General features: G+C 39.2%; 1 protein-coding gene across 1 annotated transcript; it reads right to left on the bottom strand.

Annotated features, from left to right (window-relative positions):
* Positions 1–3013: 3013 nt before the first annotated feature.
* LOC145426255 (up-regulator of cell proliferation-like) lies at positions 3014–12471 on the bottom strand. The gene is made up of 3 exons (XM_080299855.1): positions 12326–12471; positions 10016–10170; positions 3014–7905 (listed from the first exon to the last, which is right to left on the bottom strand). The coding sequence occupies exons 2-3, from the start codon at positions 10164–10166 to the stop codon at positions 5018–5020; spliced, it is 3039 nt and encodes a 1012-aa protein (XP_080155981.1). The 5' UTR covers positions 10167–10170; positions 12326–12471; the 3' UTR covers positions 3014–5017.
* Positions 12472–16425: the final 3954 nt, after the last annotated feature.

The following is a 16425-nucleotide window of genomic DNA, read 5'->3' as shown; positions in this document are numbered from 1 at the left end:
CCTATATGGTCTACTAACCAAACAGTGGAAAGGTACAGAATCACAGACTGGTGAAGTTCTAGACTAAAACAAGAGTAGAGCGTAAACACAAACTGACATGTCTCTGACAGTGGGGGGTAGATGGGTATACACAGTCAAAAACAATGTTGACGGATCTGAAAAATACAAGGCACGATATGTTGCTAAAGGATACAGTCAGAAGATACGTGTAATTATGACAAAACATTTTCCCCTGCTGCTAACCTGACTAGTATTAGAGTGTTGATGCAAAAGCATCACAAGAAAACATGCTTTCATATGAGATGGATGTTAAAGCTGCCTACCTACACGCACCAATAGATTGTGAGGTATTCATGGAACAATCTGAGGGTTATGAGGTGAAATCTGACACAAATGAAAATGCAACACAGGGCACAGTTTGTACAGAGACAGACAGATTTGCTTACCAAAAACCCTCAGTATAAAAACTGTCCAGCTGTTTGTGTCAACTACTGCTTTAATGCCACTGTAGTAGTAATAAAAAAGTTGAAAATAGCTGTGAGTAAAACAACATTCACTGCAATTCTACCATAAAAGTACACAAGAATATCAAAATAACAATTTCTCACCATAATTCACACTGAATTGTGGAGTCTAAAAAATTCCTTCTCAGAGCCCTACAGTCAGTGAAACGATATGCAAATAGGTCAAAATGTCAGACAAGTTTTACTGAACAGAATACAATAAATCTGTGAACCTTACCAAGTATGTCTGTATGTGTGTTTGTGAGAGGGAGAAAATGTCCTACTTACACAAAAACAGCTACAGATGAATCAGAACCACTCATGGGCGTCACAACCAAGGTTTAAAAAAAGGTTTAAATCCAGATGTTTTTCTCTTAATGTATCATGTAATTTGTAATCATGTTGTAATTTTAATATCTTTTAAGGAATAAAATAAAAATTATACACAGGCAGAAAAGGTGACAATTCTAAAGAGACTGTACAGATTGTTGTGCAATCAAAACCATAAATTTAGAAACCTGAAGGACTTTTGTTGTACAGCTTTCCTCTTTTGCAACTCTGTATATAGAAATATAGAACATGAGTGCTGTCTATGTAAAACAATGGAGTAAAATCCCAAAAAGGTGATTCTGTTCATCTGTAGGTAGAGTTTTCAGTGGGAGAAGGGTGTCATCACTCATCCAAGTGACTTTTTCCAGAATGGAAAAAATGAAATAAAGTGCAGAATATTAGCCATGCTGTGAGATGTAAGGAGCTCTCTGATTGGTTACAGAGACACATGCTGGCTGCCTGGACGTCTCTACACTGCTGTTTGTGTTGATAGCTTTGCACTGCTAAGAAGTGTGTGCACTTGTACAAAGACCATTCAGTCTTGGTATTTAGACTCAGCCAAACCAGTGACTGTAGAAAGGATTTCTACAATGTACTGTACTGTGCTGGATTTAAAGTAAAGAACAGTGTGCTTGACTAATGCACAGTGGCTGTGGTTTCATGGTCATGTCAGTGCGCCCCAGGGTGGCTGTGGCTACAGTGTAGCTTGCCATCACCAGCGTGTGAATGTGTGCGTGAATGGGTGGATGACTGGATATGTAAAGCACTTTGGGGTCCTTAGGGACTAGTAAAGCGCTATACAAATACAGGCCATTTACCATAGTTACTTTACATCAAGTGTAGCAGAGAATAAGATGAATTTAGGATGATGATGCTGAATGACTGAATTCCACCTTCATATCAACTGTATAGCGTATAAAATAAAGAAAGCTAAAACAGTATACTGTCAGTGTAGAGGATGATGGAAATCAGCCAGGACAAGTCATGAAACATCTGCTGACGTCTTGTTCAATTCAGTTGAGTAAATCCACAAAGAGATGTGAACCTCAAAGCAGCAGCAGCAGAACAGAACAGTTGACCACAGCCTGTGCACTAAGAAAATCTACTGGAGAAAGTTATATATTTAAAAATACATGATCCTCTCTGGTTACTTTGGTATGAATAACTCTGAAATACTTTATGCTAAATAACACACTATTAGCAAAAAAATGTGTGAAAGAATTCCAGATTAATGTTTTGAGTTCAACATACCAGTTTTGACCTTTGACCTTCATCAGGTTTTATTTAACTGTGTCAAGAGAAAATCTCATGTCCTCTTCATGCAGCTGCAACAGTAAGTCTTTAAAACAGACGTTCTGCAGGTCTGAGATCAGCAGCTTTCTGAAATAGCTTTTCTTCTCCTGTCTTTCACTAACCTGGTTAAAGAATTTGGTAACTTTCTATCACAGTTACCAAATTCATGAAGTCAGAGTTGTCCCTAAGCCACTCCTGTGTTGCCTTTGCTGTGTGCTTAGGGTCACTGTCATCTTGGAAGGTGAACCTTCAGCCCAGTCTGAGGTCCTTAGCACTGGGACAGGTTTTCACTGAGGAGATCTCTATATGCTGTGCCCATGAGCTTTCCCTCAACCCTGAACAAGGTCTTGCTGCTGAAAAACATCTCCACAGCATGATGTTGTCAGTAGACATGCATCAATACCAATGCTGGTATTGGATCAATACTAGCGCAAAAATCAGTGCTTCACTTTGTCTCTCTCTTTTTAAGCTCAATATGTTCCTGTTCATCAGAAAGTAGACATAGAAAGTAGAGAGCAGAGAAAACACCATATAGAGGTATGAAAACAGTATTGTCTGTTGAAAAAATGTTTTTTTACAGAATGAGCAGCAAAAAACCCCCAAACAAACAAACAAAAATTAAGACTAGAGGAAGGAACTCCTTCAAACAGACACAGACCTCCAGCACAGAGACAGAGTTCACTATCACAGTCCTTTCAGAGAGGAACCAGGTAGCTCATACACTGGTAAGAATAATGTTTCAGTCTTAACTCATGTTGACTCTTCAGCATTAGTTAAAGTGGTCTTGGTCATTATAGACTGATTGATTAAGGACTATATTTAGCCCACTGAATTGTGTGATATCAATTATATTATTAGAACTGAAAAGAAAATATCTCAAACATGAATTGTGAAAATGTCAGTCAAGTCTATTTTATTTATATAGAACATGAAAAAAAACAAACAACAGAAATGTGTGTGTGTGTACATCTCTCTCTCATATATATATATATATATATATATATATATATATATATATATATATATATATATATATATATATATATATATATATATATATATATGTATGTTATCGAAGCTTTAAAAAAAGAATCACATTGTAATAAGGTAAAATATCAGTTCAAAAAAATAAAAATAAAAAACAACAACAAAAATCAAAACAAATACCCTTCCACTGTTTAAAAAGACAAATTGGACAGGATTAAAATTGAAAGTTTCTTGCTGCACTGTTACTGAATGTTTCTCACCTCTAAAACATTTTCATATAATAAAACATTCTGAAAAGCTCACTCATAAAAAAACGAATATTTGGACATTGTACAAAAATTATCAAAAGTAATCCAAAGTACTTATTCTGCAGAACAATGTTACCCATCAGAATTATATGCTCCCCGGACACTGGATTGGCTGCCCAATGCTTCACTGGGTGAATGGGTTAAATGCAGAGAGTAATAATTTCCTTACAGCGGATTAAAAAAGTATACAAAAAAAAAGACCACAACAGCTAGAATTCACATATAACAGCTCAGAATTACAAGTCAACGTAAAAACTTCCATTTTCTTCCACTAATCAAGGACAGGATATTATTATTAATGATATTTATTTAGAAAATAAAAAAAAGCTTAGTGACACAGTTAACTATATGTATCTACAGCAGGATTAAATATTAATCAAAAATAAGGTGGTGACTTGTACATTTGATCAAGCAAGTGATTTTTTTAGAGCTGTTAATCTGAACGTGTTGGTGGAGCCTGCACCTGTCCAGCTTGCCAATTGAAATCAATCAAACATTCCCCTCCCTATCCGATTGTTCAGTCTGACGTCACTAGCCGTGTCTGAGCCTAAACTCCGCTGCAGGTCCATATATCAAACGATCACTATGGTATTACTGAGAGTTGAAAAACTGTCTAAAGTCTTTCATCTTTAATAAAATGATCAGCGTTCTGCTCTACCAGGTGTAACAATTGAGTTTAACATCCAGGCATCCATGAAAACGGAATTTACAACATTTAACGGAGTTAGAAGTTAACAGGAAGTTAGCTCGCTAGCTTCTATCTAAATACAATATAGCATGTCCTGACTGCGGGGTTTTGGAAACAAATTAAAACGTACAGCTCTGCTATCACTTCCAGCATAAATGAAGACAGAAAACTAAACAGCAGTGACGTTTGTAGGGTTACTGAAGTTGGGCTAGCTGGTATATAATGATGTGCTACATGACCGCTAGCGACACAGCTATGTTAGCATAATATAAACAAGCTAAAATTTTTTCCACTCGATAAAAGTTAACGTGAGTGTTCTCGGTGGTCAGGAACAAATGTACTCGCATGGCAGGATGCTGTAAAAGGACCAAACTTCAGCCAGGAGAACAACTGAGATAGTCCATCCACAATACGAGGTTAGTCATTCATATACTGCTGCATGGGCTGGGCTGTAGTTACATCCTAAGGTTTTAAAAACTGAGCTTAAATAAATGATTAGTGGTAATAAAAGCCGAGGGAGGTCAACAGGGATCACTGACTGTTTTAGGAGCTTTTTGAGATCAAATAGAAGAAAATACATAACATTAAACATGTTAACAACACAGAAGCCATATTAAACGCAGACTACTTTAGGCCCGGAAGTAGGATTCGTCGCGTCATCACTGAACAACCGGATTGTCACAGCTTTCATTACCAATGTTTTGTATATCACACATGTTAGCCGAGGTGGTTATGAAGGATAATCTCATCTGTTAAGATGATAAATGAGAGTGCTCATTTATTTGGTAATGCTAACTGTGTTTCCACACAAAGCACATACTGTCACTGATCTCAGACCACAGAGCACAGAGCCAGCGCCAACTTATCTAGTATGGTAGTCTCGTCAGAGACGGAATAAGTAACTTGGATCAGTGATGGAATAACATTTTTACAGACTTTTTTTGACTTAATGATTTACATGCATGGCTCACTCTGTGTGGCAGAAATGTTCTCAGGAAGCGGGATACACTGATGAAGATATTATTGGCCTTGTGTTTTTTGTTTTTCTGATCTGTGGAGGCTTCACTTTTGAAAGATCTGGGAAATTCATTCAGATCAGATGTTTCAGATTTTATTTCACCTCTACCAAAATTGGAAATTCTTGTTTCTCTTTTGAATTCCCACTTCCATTTGTTAATTTCTGCAAAGAGCTTCGTGTACGAATCAGCTACGAGGCTGTTTTTGAAGCTGAAGATGAAGTTTTCATGCTTTACTGCAGTCCACAGGCTCTTTACCCACTCTTTATACTCCAAAATATCATTAGCAGATGACTCACAGTTTCTCAGCAGTTGGATGATGTGTTTTTTGAGCTCATATACAGCCTCACTGTACCCTATACTGACTGGTGCCATTGGTGGGTTTCCATTCCAGAGTCCAGGAATGTACCAGTTCCCAGTGTCTGGACTGTACTCCATCACATCAGTGAAGCTCTTGTTCTCCTCTTTCTTTTCCATTTTGGCTGCTGCCTGGGTCATCTCATTCAACTGTTCCAGGAGCAGTTTCCTGTCTCGTAAGTTCTTCTCATGGGCTGAAACATCGGACACATTCTGGTGAACAAACACACATTTTGGCTTTTTGCCCACCTCTTTCATCCTGAGAAAAGCATGCACAACTATTTGTAGGATGTCCTTCATTTCAGTTGAATTCTCCATTGCAACATTGACAATGGTGACATCACTCAGCCCCACAACAAGTGTAGCAAGCTCATTGTCGTGCTCATAGCTGTTGTCTAGTTGTGCAAGTTCTGGTGACTTTAAGCCCTCAGTGTCAATGATCAGCATGAAGTCACAGTTTAGGACTTTTTTCATGTCTTCATTGATTTTGATGAGCGACATAAAGGCACCTCGAGTACATCGACCACTGCTGACTGCAAACTGCACTCCAAACATGGTGTTAAGGAGATTAGACTTTCCTGTGCCCTGAACTCCAAGAACTGTGACTACACGTATCTTTCTGTTTGGAGACACCAAGTCACTGAGCTGAGAGAGAACATCACTCACCCATCTGAGAGGGATGTTGGATGCATCTCCATCTACAAGCTCAAGAGGAAATCCATCAAGCAACAACTCTGCACACAGTTTGGGCAGATGCTGCAGCTGTTGATGTGCTGGATCTGTTTGTGAAAGGGACAGTGAGGCTTCATAGATCTGACCCATTTCACGGAAGAAGTGTTCAGTCCCCAGTGAGCTGTTGGAAATTTGTCTGTCAATTTCTTTGATCTCCTCTTTGTTCTCAGAGTTCTTGCATTTTTCTTTATATTTCTCCTGAAGTTCAGAAAGTTTTACACGACAAAGGTTATCCAGGTTCATTCGCATCCATTTCAGGAAATAAAACCTCTCTGTTCCTGGGCTTGATATTGCATCGATGAACTGTGTCATAGCTGTCGACATGTCATTAGAGTTCTGCTTTTTTTGCAGTTCTTTTTTCTGTAACTGAAGTTGACTTTGAACTTTTTGAAGTCGAAATTCTTCCGGTTTTAAGCAGATCAGTTCTTTCCACATTTGGTCTTGACATGGAAGCTGAGCGTCTTTGTATTTCAGGATGTCTTGAATTTCTGCAGTGATGGCCTCTGCGTTACTCTTTGCAGTCTGGCACTCTGGAGAGTCTTCATCAACCAGGATTCCCAGGTCATGGGCAACGTCTGCCATCTGCTCTATTTTGATCTTCATATCTGATCTCCTGATTACTTTTCTGACTTTCTTTCTCACAATCTTTACAAAGTCTGCATCGTTTTTCTGTTTTGTCTTAATAATGATGTTGTTGTTAGTCAAACCCAATTCAGTAGCTACGTTTTTTAGAGCATCTTCGTTGCTTTTTCTATCGCAGTTACCAACCAAAAAGATTTGGGCCTTGTGGTGTTGGTTGGTAAGTAGACTGCACTCAGCGTCCAAATGGTCAAAGAACACAAAAACTGCTGCAGATGTCTGACACAGAAAGGAGTATTGTGTTTCAAATGAAGCAATGTCCCCATGAAGGTTAGCTACAGCCACTGGCTGACTGAAAATATCAATGTTTGTGTTTCCACAAGGAAGATACCAAGTAATTTCAGTCAGTCCGTTGGATATTCTTTTTGGACTGTTGCCACACTCCATGTTGTGGTGAACAAAGGTGTCATGGTGTTGCTGAGAATTGCTCAGAAGCTTATTTAGCATCTCTGACTTGGACAAGGAGCACTCACCCAGTCTGACAAAAGAGATCATTGGAAGTTCAGAGAGAACGATTCTGTCTTCAATGAAGCCCTTGGATTCTAACAGAGACTGAGGTCTGTACTTTTTAACAATGTCTCTCATGGCCCACAGCATGAGTGTGCACTGATTGGTGTCACAATTTGGAAGCAGCAGAGGAACAGAGAACTGACACATGGACATTTTTAGTGCCATTTCCTGCTGCACAAGACCATCAGAACACAGAAAGAGAGCAGTGATTATGTCGAGTGGATTTAGCATGTCATCTGTGTTTGGGCTCTCAAACAGATCATCAAAATCTAAGTCTGTACTTCCTGATTGATCATTACACTTTGGAACTTCAAGTCCAAACTCAAAAATCAAGTCTTTGCTCCCGTCATCATCAGTATTCCTCGCCGTAGCATCAAACATCATCAGTTTCTTAAGAACATGCCATGCAACATCAGCTTTACATTTGGAAAGTCCAACAGTAATGGTCTTCTTATTAATCTCACGGACTTGGCTGAGTGATAGCTTCTCTCTGTAGTACTGCTCCAAGCCCACATCCTCCAACAAGCTTTCCAGTTGTTTCCCTGTGAATATAATTATGTTTGTTATTTCTAACCCAATGATCTCATTAAATGAAGATTTCACACAATATTAAACAAAGCAGGGTAAAATAGTTTTACTTATTGCATTCTTTTATAAATTTATGCTTTAAATATTTCATCATTTAGTTTTAATTTCAAATTGGTTTAAATTATTCAGACAGAGTTTTTTTTAATTGTTATTATTATTAGCTTCAATGTTATCTTTTTTTCTTGTTTTGTTTTATAATATAACTAAGCAGGGATATGTATCATTCCAGTTAGTTTTAATATCCTTTTTCATGAAGTATCTGGTAATCCATTCTACAAGTATATAGATCACATGGAGATTGCATTAAAGTGGACATGAGACACTACACGTGTAAAGGCTAACTTACTCCATGTAGCCCCGACTTCTCAAAAACCTGTGTCAGTACAGAATGTTACATCACCAAGTTGGCTGGTTGGTTGTGCTAAATAGACTTGCATTAGTTATTCACCGGACTGGCAGTCACTGAACCAACAAGCTAAAGTCAGAAATTAAGAAGATTCAGAGAAAGAGATGCCACACTTTGTAGAGACATTCTTTTCCCTTACACTGTAACACTGAGTGTCATCTTATTTCATATTAAAAGCCTAAATGGAAGTCAAAGGGAGATTTTTGTTTCTCCTGAGGACATGCAGATTTATGTTAGGATTTCTGATCACGCTTCCGTAACAAGCAACGAGCCAGACACCCCATACTCTTGAAGCACCTACTAGGGCTGGGCCACATTATACTGTTCACGGTAATACTGGTCTAATGTTAGGCAACGTTAAGAAAATGAAATATCGCGATAGAATATGGGTAAAACGCGCATGCACAGCGCCTTTGTTTTCATACGCATGTGGCGGAAAAAGCATGGCAGCGACGGAGAACGAGAAAGGCGAAAGCGGATCGTTGAATAAAACAGATGAACCAGAATTGGTTTGTAAAAATTGTGCAACTTCAGTGGTGTGGAATTGGTTTGGCTTTCATCCGTCAGATACCCACCAAAGTACATTTTTTGGTAGAGCATGCAAGCGGGCCGTTATTACCGTGTTTTTCGGAAAATAAGGCACACTTAAAATCAATCCTTTGATTTTCTGAAAAATCGACAGTCCCCCTTATCTATGAATTCTGGCTGTGCTTACTGACCTTGAACCAATTTTAATGCTTACACAGCAAAAAATCTGTCAAGAAATGTTTTAGTACGACTTTCGATAGGGACGAACCCACACCGCTTGATGGATTGTCGGAGCATTATGGCTACTGTAGGCAGGAGCCTTGCAGAGTAATACGAACTCCTTCAACATAATATGACCGTATTGTGTGTGTATAACCTCTTTTTACATTTTGTGGATATTATACATGTGGATATGTCGGCCAATTTCCACTGGAAATGCCTTTTGGTTAAACTGTCAGCAAGGAATTTGCATTTGCACTGTTACATTTTTAGATACATTTTTAGAATTTCACATAAAAAAAACAGCTGCTTGTTTAAGTGAAAATACATTGATTTAGTTTTTTTTTTGCACTAATAAAGCTGTGGAGTTGTAAAGTATTTTATCTTGTGTCAATTATATTGTCAGTTATATCGTTATTGCAAATGTTCAAATATATATCATGATAAATATTTTTGGCCATATTGCCCTGCCCTAGCACCTACCATGGATACTCTGAGGGACATGGTTGAATGCCTTATCCAAGTCCACAAAACACATGTAGACTGGTTGGGCTAACTCCCGTGAACCCTCAAGTATCCTCAAAAGGGTCAAGAGCTGATCGAGTGTTACATGATGAAAACTGCATTGCTCCTCCTGTATTCGAGGTCTGACGAATTCTCTTTACCAGCACCCTGGCATAAACTTTCTGGGGAGGCTGAGGAGTATGATCGGACTATAGTTGGAGCACACCTTCCAGTCCCCCTTCTTAAAAATGGGAACCACCACCCTGACCTGCCAATACAAAGGTACTGGAAGCAGTAGCATCTTCTGTTAAAATGCATATAATTTTCACTACACTTTTTCATGCAAAGGCTTACAATAAAGTAATATTACATTATACAAGTAATATTAGATATTTTTCAGTATGTACCATCCTTGTAATCATCTTGCTCTTTGATCTGAGTTGTAAGCGCTTCCATGCCGCTTGGTCCTCTTGAAGAAACATCCTCCTTGGCTGTGGTTGGTCTTTTTTCTTCAGCCCCCTCTTTGTTTTTCAGATTCTCCATGTCCACTGTGATCATGATGCTGTGGGAAAGAAATAGCAATATTAAACATAGTAATATTTTTACCTAAAGCTTTTTAAGGACAATAAATTGCCTGTTTAATAATAACTCCACTGTGGGTGCAGATTATGTGCTCCCACTGCTCCAGATTATTCATTCAACTTCTTTCTGATGAATGTAGAGGTATGTATTTCTATTTCAGAATTTCAGTATTTATTCCTCGAGGACTCTTTAATACAACATTGTTGTCAAAATTTTGAAAACTATCACCAAAATACTGGAAGCGTCCAGTGGTAGCCCCCAATTTCAACATCCTAGATGACTTCCATCAAATTATCACATTCACAATATTTAAAAAAAAAAAAAAAACCTCTGACCCCTGACCTTGAGGTCAAGGTCACTGAGATTCAAACTTGCCTGAGATTTTGAGTACTTACACCTACAGTATCAATTTGAAACTGCTATGTCGCTTGACCACGTTACTTGGTTGTCCACCTAGCCTCAAAAAGATCCATATCACATGACATGGTAATACGTGGCATTTTACCACTTAGAAAGAGGGGAATGTTTTGAGGGACATTTAGCGTGTTTGGAATGTGTAGTATAGTCATTTGTTTTGTGTGTCAAAACAATGAGGCGACTAATGTCACAAATGCTGCAAAAAAGGGAGACTGAAATGTAAACGCTGTCTGCACTGATACACCTCCTGCTGTCAGGCATCAATGTGTCAGGCCTGTGATGTGTACAGTATATAACTTTGTTGTTTGCAAAAAATGTGCTAAAATTTTTAACATTTACAATTTAGATTTGTATTTGAAGTTATGAATATAATATGTGTTAAAAAAAAAACAACTTGTGGTTTTCAGCATAAAAAAATCTAAGTTTTTCTTAATTGGATTTTATGTTTTTTGTACGATTGTAGGTCAGTTGTGTTTATACAGTATTTTAAATTAAAAATAAATAAATAAATAAATAAATAACAAATTAATAAATAAATAAATTTAGGTTGTGCTGAAAATAAGGATATGAAAAAAGGCAAGGTAAACAGTTTATAAAAATGAAATATAAAGCTAATATTAAAAGTAGTCAAAAGGGCCCAGTGTTTTGTACACCAGCTGTCTACACCACATTTTCTCCACTGGTTTCAGATAAAATATTCTGACTTCCTGTGCTTGTCCATCCACCCCCTTATTCTTAGCCCATGTGCTATTCCCCCTTAAACTATTCGTACAAAAAGGTATAGCGGGATTACTGTTTTGCAGCAAACCCACCAAATACCTTGGAATGGAATGTACAGCACTGTACCCTGGTCTTGCCTGAAAAGTAGCTCTAAACAAATCTTTTAGTTCTCCATTAATAATTGTTTTGCATAGTGGTAGAGAAAGAAGTGTAGAAATGCAAGTTTATCTATGTAGCTTATAATAATGTGGGATAATAACTTATGGCTGTAAGTACTACAGCCCCCAATGTATTATCAGGTTGTGTTCTCAGAACAGAAAATCACGTGATTCACTTACCATTAGTACTCTACTAAAATGTGACAGAGAAGCAGTGTGAAGTGTAGAGTAAGACTTTATAATTCCCTGATGTGGCAATTTGCTTTGTACACAGTAACACAACAGATACATACAGATAATGCAGAGCACAATACAAGATCCGTGTTTCAAGCCATCATAGTAAACGACAAAAGGCAGACGCACCGACGGCTCTGCGGAATATTAAACTTTACTTCCTCTTTATCTACGCAGTAACAGCCATTTTGTTACATCCGGCTTGCTACACTGAACTTGGAAACAACAACAACCCAATAAATGTACATACATATTTAATCACCACAATAATGGTAATAGCAGTTTATCTCCCACAAAGGTAATTAATATAGACTGTTATAAAAAAAATGGAGTGGATTAATCACTGTCAAAAAAAAATCTAAATACGCAAATAGTAAAATGAGGATCTTTTGCTTGTACAAGGTTGAGCAACATGCTGTCACGTCAAATTTGAAAGGGTCTATTCACTTTCTTAACAATTTTTCAACTTTCAGTCTCTGTGGGACCGAGCCCGTCCCAGCTCTCACAGAGCGCGAGGCCGATTACAAAATCAGCTTTGGTTTTTCTTGAATAGTTAGCTTTTGGTCTTCTTTATCACTTACAAAAAGAAAGCATAAAACGACATACCATACGGTAGAAGTTAGATTTTCATCCCGTTGCGTTAGAAAAAATCATTTGGTGTTCGCACCGTCAAGACTGATCAGGAAATCCCAACAACTTCCTTTCTTTCTTTCTTTCTTTCTTACAGTTATATTGGCGGTTGGCAAACAAGTGAAAGGTGCATTACCGCCACCAACTGGTATGGAGTATGGTCTGGAACGACATCCCAACAACTGAGAGGGGGGCAACAACTCCTATCATGCCGCGTTCAAGTGGCCTCGGAACTCGGAGCTGAGAACGACGTCACTCTCGAGTTAATTACTAGAAACAAACTTTTTTTAAAAATTAAAACGCCCATGGCAGGGTTGACAAAGGCATGTTAAGTGCTGTGTATTTTACTATTTAGCGAGTCACAAATATACAACTGGTAAAGATAACTAGTTTTACAGTTTTACTAATGTATACATGTATTGTACCGTTAATACATGTATACCATGTTTGACCATGACTGAGAGTTCACTTGACCACGGTTAAACTAGCCGCACCTAGAATTTAGTTTCTCATTTCTTCCAGATAATATGGTAAGGGTATTATACTGAACAAGTTTCATGGTCGAACTGAACTAGAGCATTCGCTGTCCGTCTGCCTGCTGTGAGTGCTGTGAGTCAGCCAGCCTATGACTGGACAGTAAATCAAAATATATATATTTATTAACAAAAATTATATTGTCTCAGTACACCAACTTTTTTTCCCCCAAAAGTGTTAGTTCTTTTGCATGTGCCACAATTGTCCCAATTTTTCATTTTTAAAGCTGTGCCTTTGTCCAATATCGAAGTTCTCATATTACAAACTATACAGTCAATAAGAAACAACAATAGAGCTATTGACATGGATGAACAGTCAGAAAAGAAATATATCAATAAAAAAAACCAACTCAAAAGTTAAAATGTGATGGAAAGTCATAATAAATAATATAATTGTTAATAATTATATAGAGGCAGCACGGTGGCACGGTGGTTAGCACTGTTGCCGCACAGCAAGAAGGTCCTGAGTTCAATTCCACCATCAGGCCGGGGTCTTTCTGTGTGGAGTTTGCATGTTCTCCCCGTGTTTGCGTGGGTTCCCTCCGGGTACTCCGGCTTCCTCCCACCGTCCAAAGACATGCAGCTTGTGGGGATAGGTTAATTGGATAATCCAAATTGCCACTAGGTGTCAATGTGCGAGTGAATGCGAGTGTGAATGGTTGTCTGTCCTTGTGTGTTGGCCCTGCGACAGACTGGCGACCTGTCCAGGGTGTACCCCGCCTCTCGCCCTATGACAGCTGGGATAGGCTCCAGCGCCCCCTGCGACTCTGAAAAGGATAAGCGGAAGCGAATGGATGGATGGATGGAATAATTATATATCTGTTGCCCTACCACACCAATTATAACAACAAGCAAATACAGAAGTAAGCAGTTTGTACTGCCGGTGGACTTATTTAAGGCAAAGAGTCCACTCTGTGTTCCGTGCATGTTGGAGATGTTGTGTTTCCATCTCCAGTCATTCAGAATGGATGCAGGTACAGGTATTACACTGGATCTGTAAACAACAAATAAATAAGTTTTCAAAAACACTTAAAAAAGCACCTCGCACTCACTGGTTAACAGTTTGGTGACTGTTTTATTTAATGTGAGTTTTGTTGTTTTTGTTTGTTTGTTTAGTTTTTTTAAGATAAGATAAGATGACCCTTATTAGTTCCACAGGTGGGAAATTTGTTTCGTTACAGCAAAAGTGCAAAGTTATGTAGCAGAAATTAGAAAACACTTGAATGCAATAAAATAAAAATAAAATACTATATACAATAGAATAAAATAGAATAATATATTCAATAGAGTAAAATAGAATACAAATGCTATATACAACTGAGTAAGAAAATACAAAAGTACAACTTTGTCAGAAAAAGAATTGCACATATAGCAGTCTTATTGCACATGTGTGGGTTTGATCAGCTGCAAAAGTCTTTGTTGTAGAGTCTGACAGCAGTGGGGAGGAAAGACCTGCGAAATCTCTCCGTCCCACACCGTGGGTGCCGCAGCCACTGAAGGATCTGCTCAGTGCTGTCAGAGTCTCCTGCATGGGGTGGGAGATGTTGTCCATCAGGGATGACAGCTTAGCCACCATTCTCCTGTCACTCACCACCTCCACTGGGTCCAGAGGGCATCCCAGAACAGAGCTGGCCATGCGGATCAGCCTGTTCAGTCTCTTCCTGTCCCCAGCAGAGATGCTGCCGCCCCAGCAGACCACACCATAAAAGATGGCTGAGGCCACCACAGAGTCATAGAAGGTCTTCAGGAGTGGGCCCTTCACTCCAAAAGACCTGAGTCTCCACAGCAGGTACAGCCTGCTCTGCCCTTTCCTGATGAGGGCGTCTGAATTATGAGTCCAGTCCAGTTTGTTGTTCAGATGAACACCAAGGTACCTGTAGCTGTCCACAGCCTCAATGTCCATACCTTGGCTGTTCAGTGGTTGCAGTGGAGGATGTTTGTGCCTGCGGAAGTCTCAAATTCAAATTCAAATTCAAATTCAAATTTTCAAATTCAAATTTTATTTGTCACATACACAGTCATACACAGTACGATATGTAGTGAAATGCTTGGACAACTGCTCGTGACCTAAAGAAAACAAAAAAGGAAAAGGCTATGAATAAGATAGGAAATAAATATGAAAAATTAAAAAGGGTAAATTTAACTAGGAGGGAATAAAATATAAATTAAGGTTAAAAATGAAATAACTGTACAACACAAATTAGAATGAAGGGTAAATTTAACTGGGAAAGAATAAGATAAAATATATAAAATAAAGTTGAAAATAAAATAATTGTACAACAAAATACACAATATAGAACTATATAGGAATGTATGAAGAAATATAAATAAATAAATATATACACAATAACAGCAGCTGTACAAGTATTAACTTGAAATGAAGAATATAATGTCCAGTGTTGTGCAATCCACATTATGTCTTGTGCAGTGCAAATATGCTTAAAGTGATTTAAGTGATAACAATGTCCAGAATGTCCAGTGTGTGTGTAAGAACCATATGTGTGGGTCAGTACTGTGTGGTGGTGTGATTGAGAGACCGTATCGCCTGCGGGAAGAAGCTCCTCCTCAGTCTCTCTGTGTTGGTCTTCAGGGAGCGGAATCGCTTTCCTGACCTCAACAGAGAGAACAGTCTGTTGTTGGGATGGCTGAGGTCCTTCACGATTTTCCTGGCCTTGGTCCAGCACCGCCTGCTGTAGATTGAGTGCAGGTCAGGGAGCTCGGAGCGGATGGTGCGCTCAGCTGACCGCACAACCCTCTGTAGAGCTCGTCTGTCCTGCATGGTGCTGTTCCCGAACCAGGTTAAGATGTTTCCCGTCAGGATGCTCTCTATGGTGCACGAGTAAAAGTTCCTGAGCACCTTGGAGGGCAGTTGGAAGTCTCTCAAGGGTCTGAGGTGGTAGAGACGCTGACGGGCCTTTTTCACCACGGTGTTGATGTGACAGGACCATGACAGGTCCTGCGTGATGTGAACTCCGAGGTATTTGAAGCTGTCCACTCTCTCCACTGGGCACTCGTTGATGACGGGGGTCTGGTAGTTCCTCTCCTGCTTAGTGCTGAAGTCCACTATCAGCTCCTTTGTCTTACTGACGTTTAGAAGGAGGTTGTTCCTCTGGCACCAGTTCTCCAGATTCCTAATCTCCTTCAGGTAGGCCGTCTCGTTGTTATCAGAGATCAGGCCCACCACGACGGTGTCGTCAGCAAACTTGATGATGGTGGTGGAGCTGGTAGTGGCCACACAGTCATATGTGTACAAAGAGTACAGCAGGGGGCTCAGAACACACCCCTGGGGGGCTCCAGTGCTGAGAGTGGTGGAGGCTGAGACATGTCCGCCCATCCTTACTGCCTGTGGTCTGCCAGTTAGGAAGTTGGAGATCCACTGACACATAGATGAGCTGAGTCCCAGATGCTCCAGCTTGGTGGTGAGTGTGGAGGGAATTATGGTGTTAAATGCAGAGCTGTAGTCTATGAAGAGCATTTTAACATAATTCCCCCTTCTAGTGTCCAAGTGAGTGAGTGATGTGTGGAGGAGATGAGAGATGGCAT

This window comes from Astatotilapia calliptera, chromosome 3, assembly GCF_964374335.1.
Source record: "Astatotilapia calliptera chromosome 3, fAstCal68.1, whole genome shotgun sequence".
Lineage (NCBI taxonomy): Eukaryota > Metazoa > Chordata > Actinopteri > Cichliformes > Cichlidae > Astatotilapia > Astatotilapia calliptera.
This window is presented reverse-complemented; position numbering and strand designations above follow the sequence as displayed.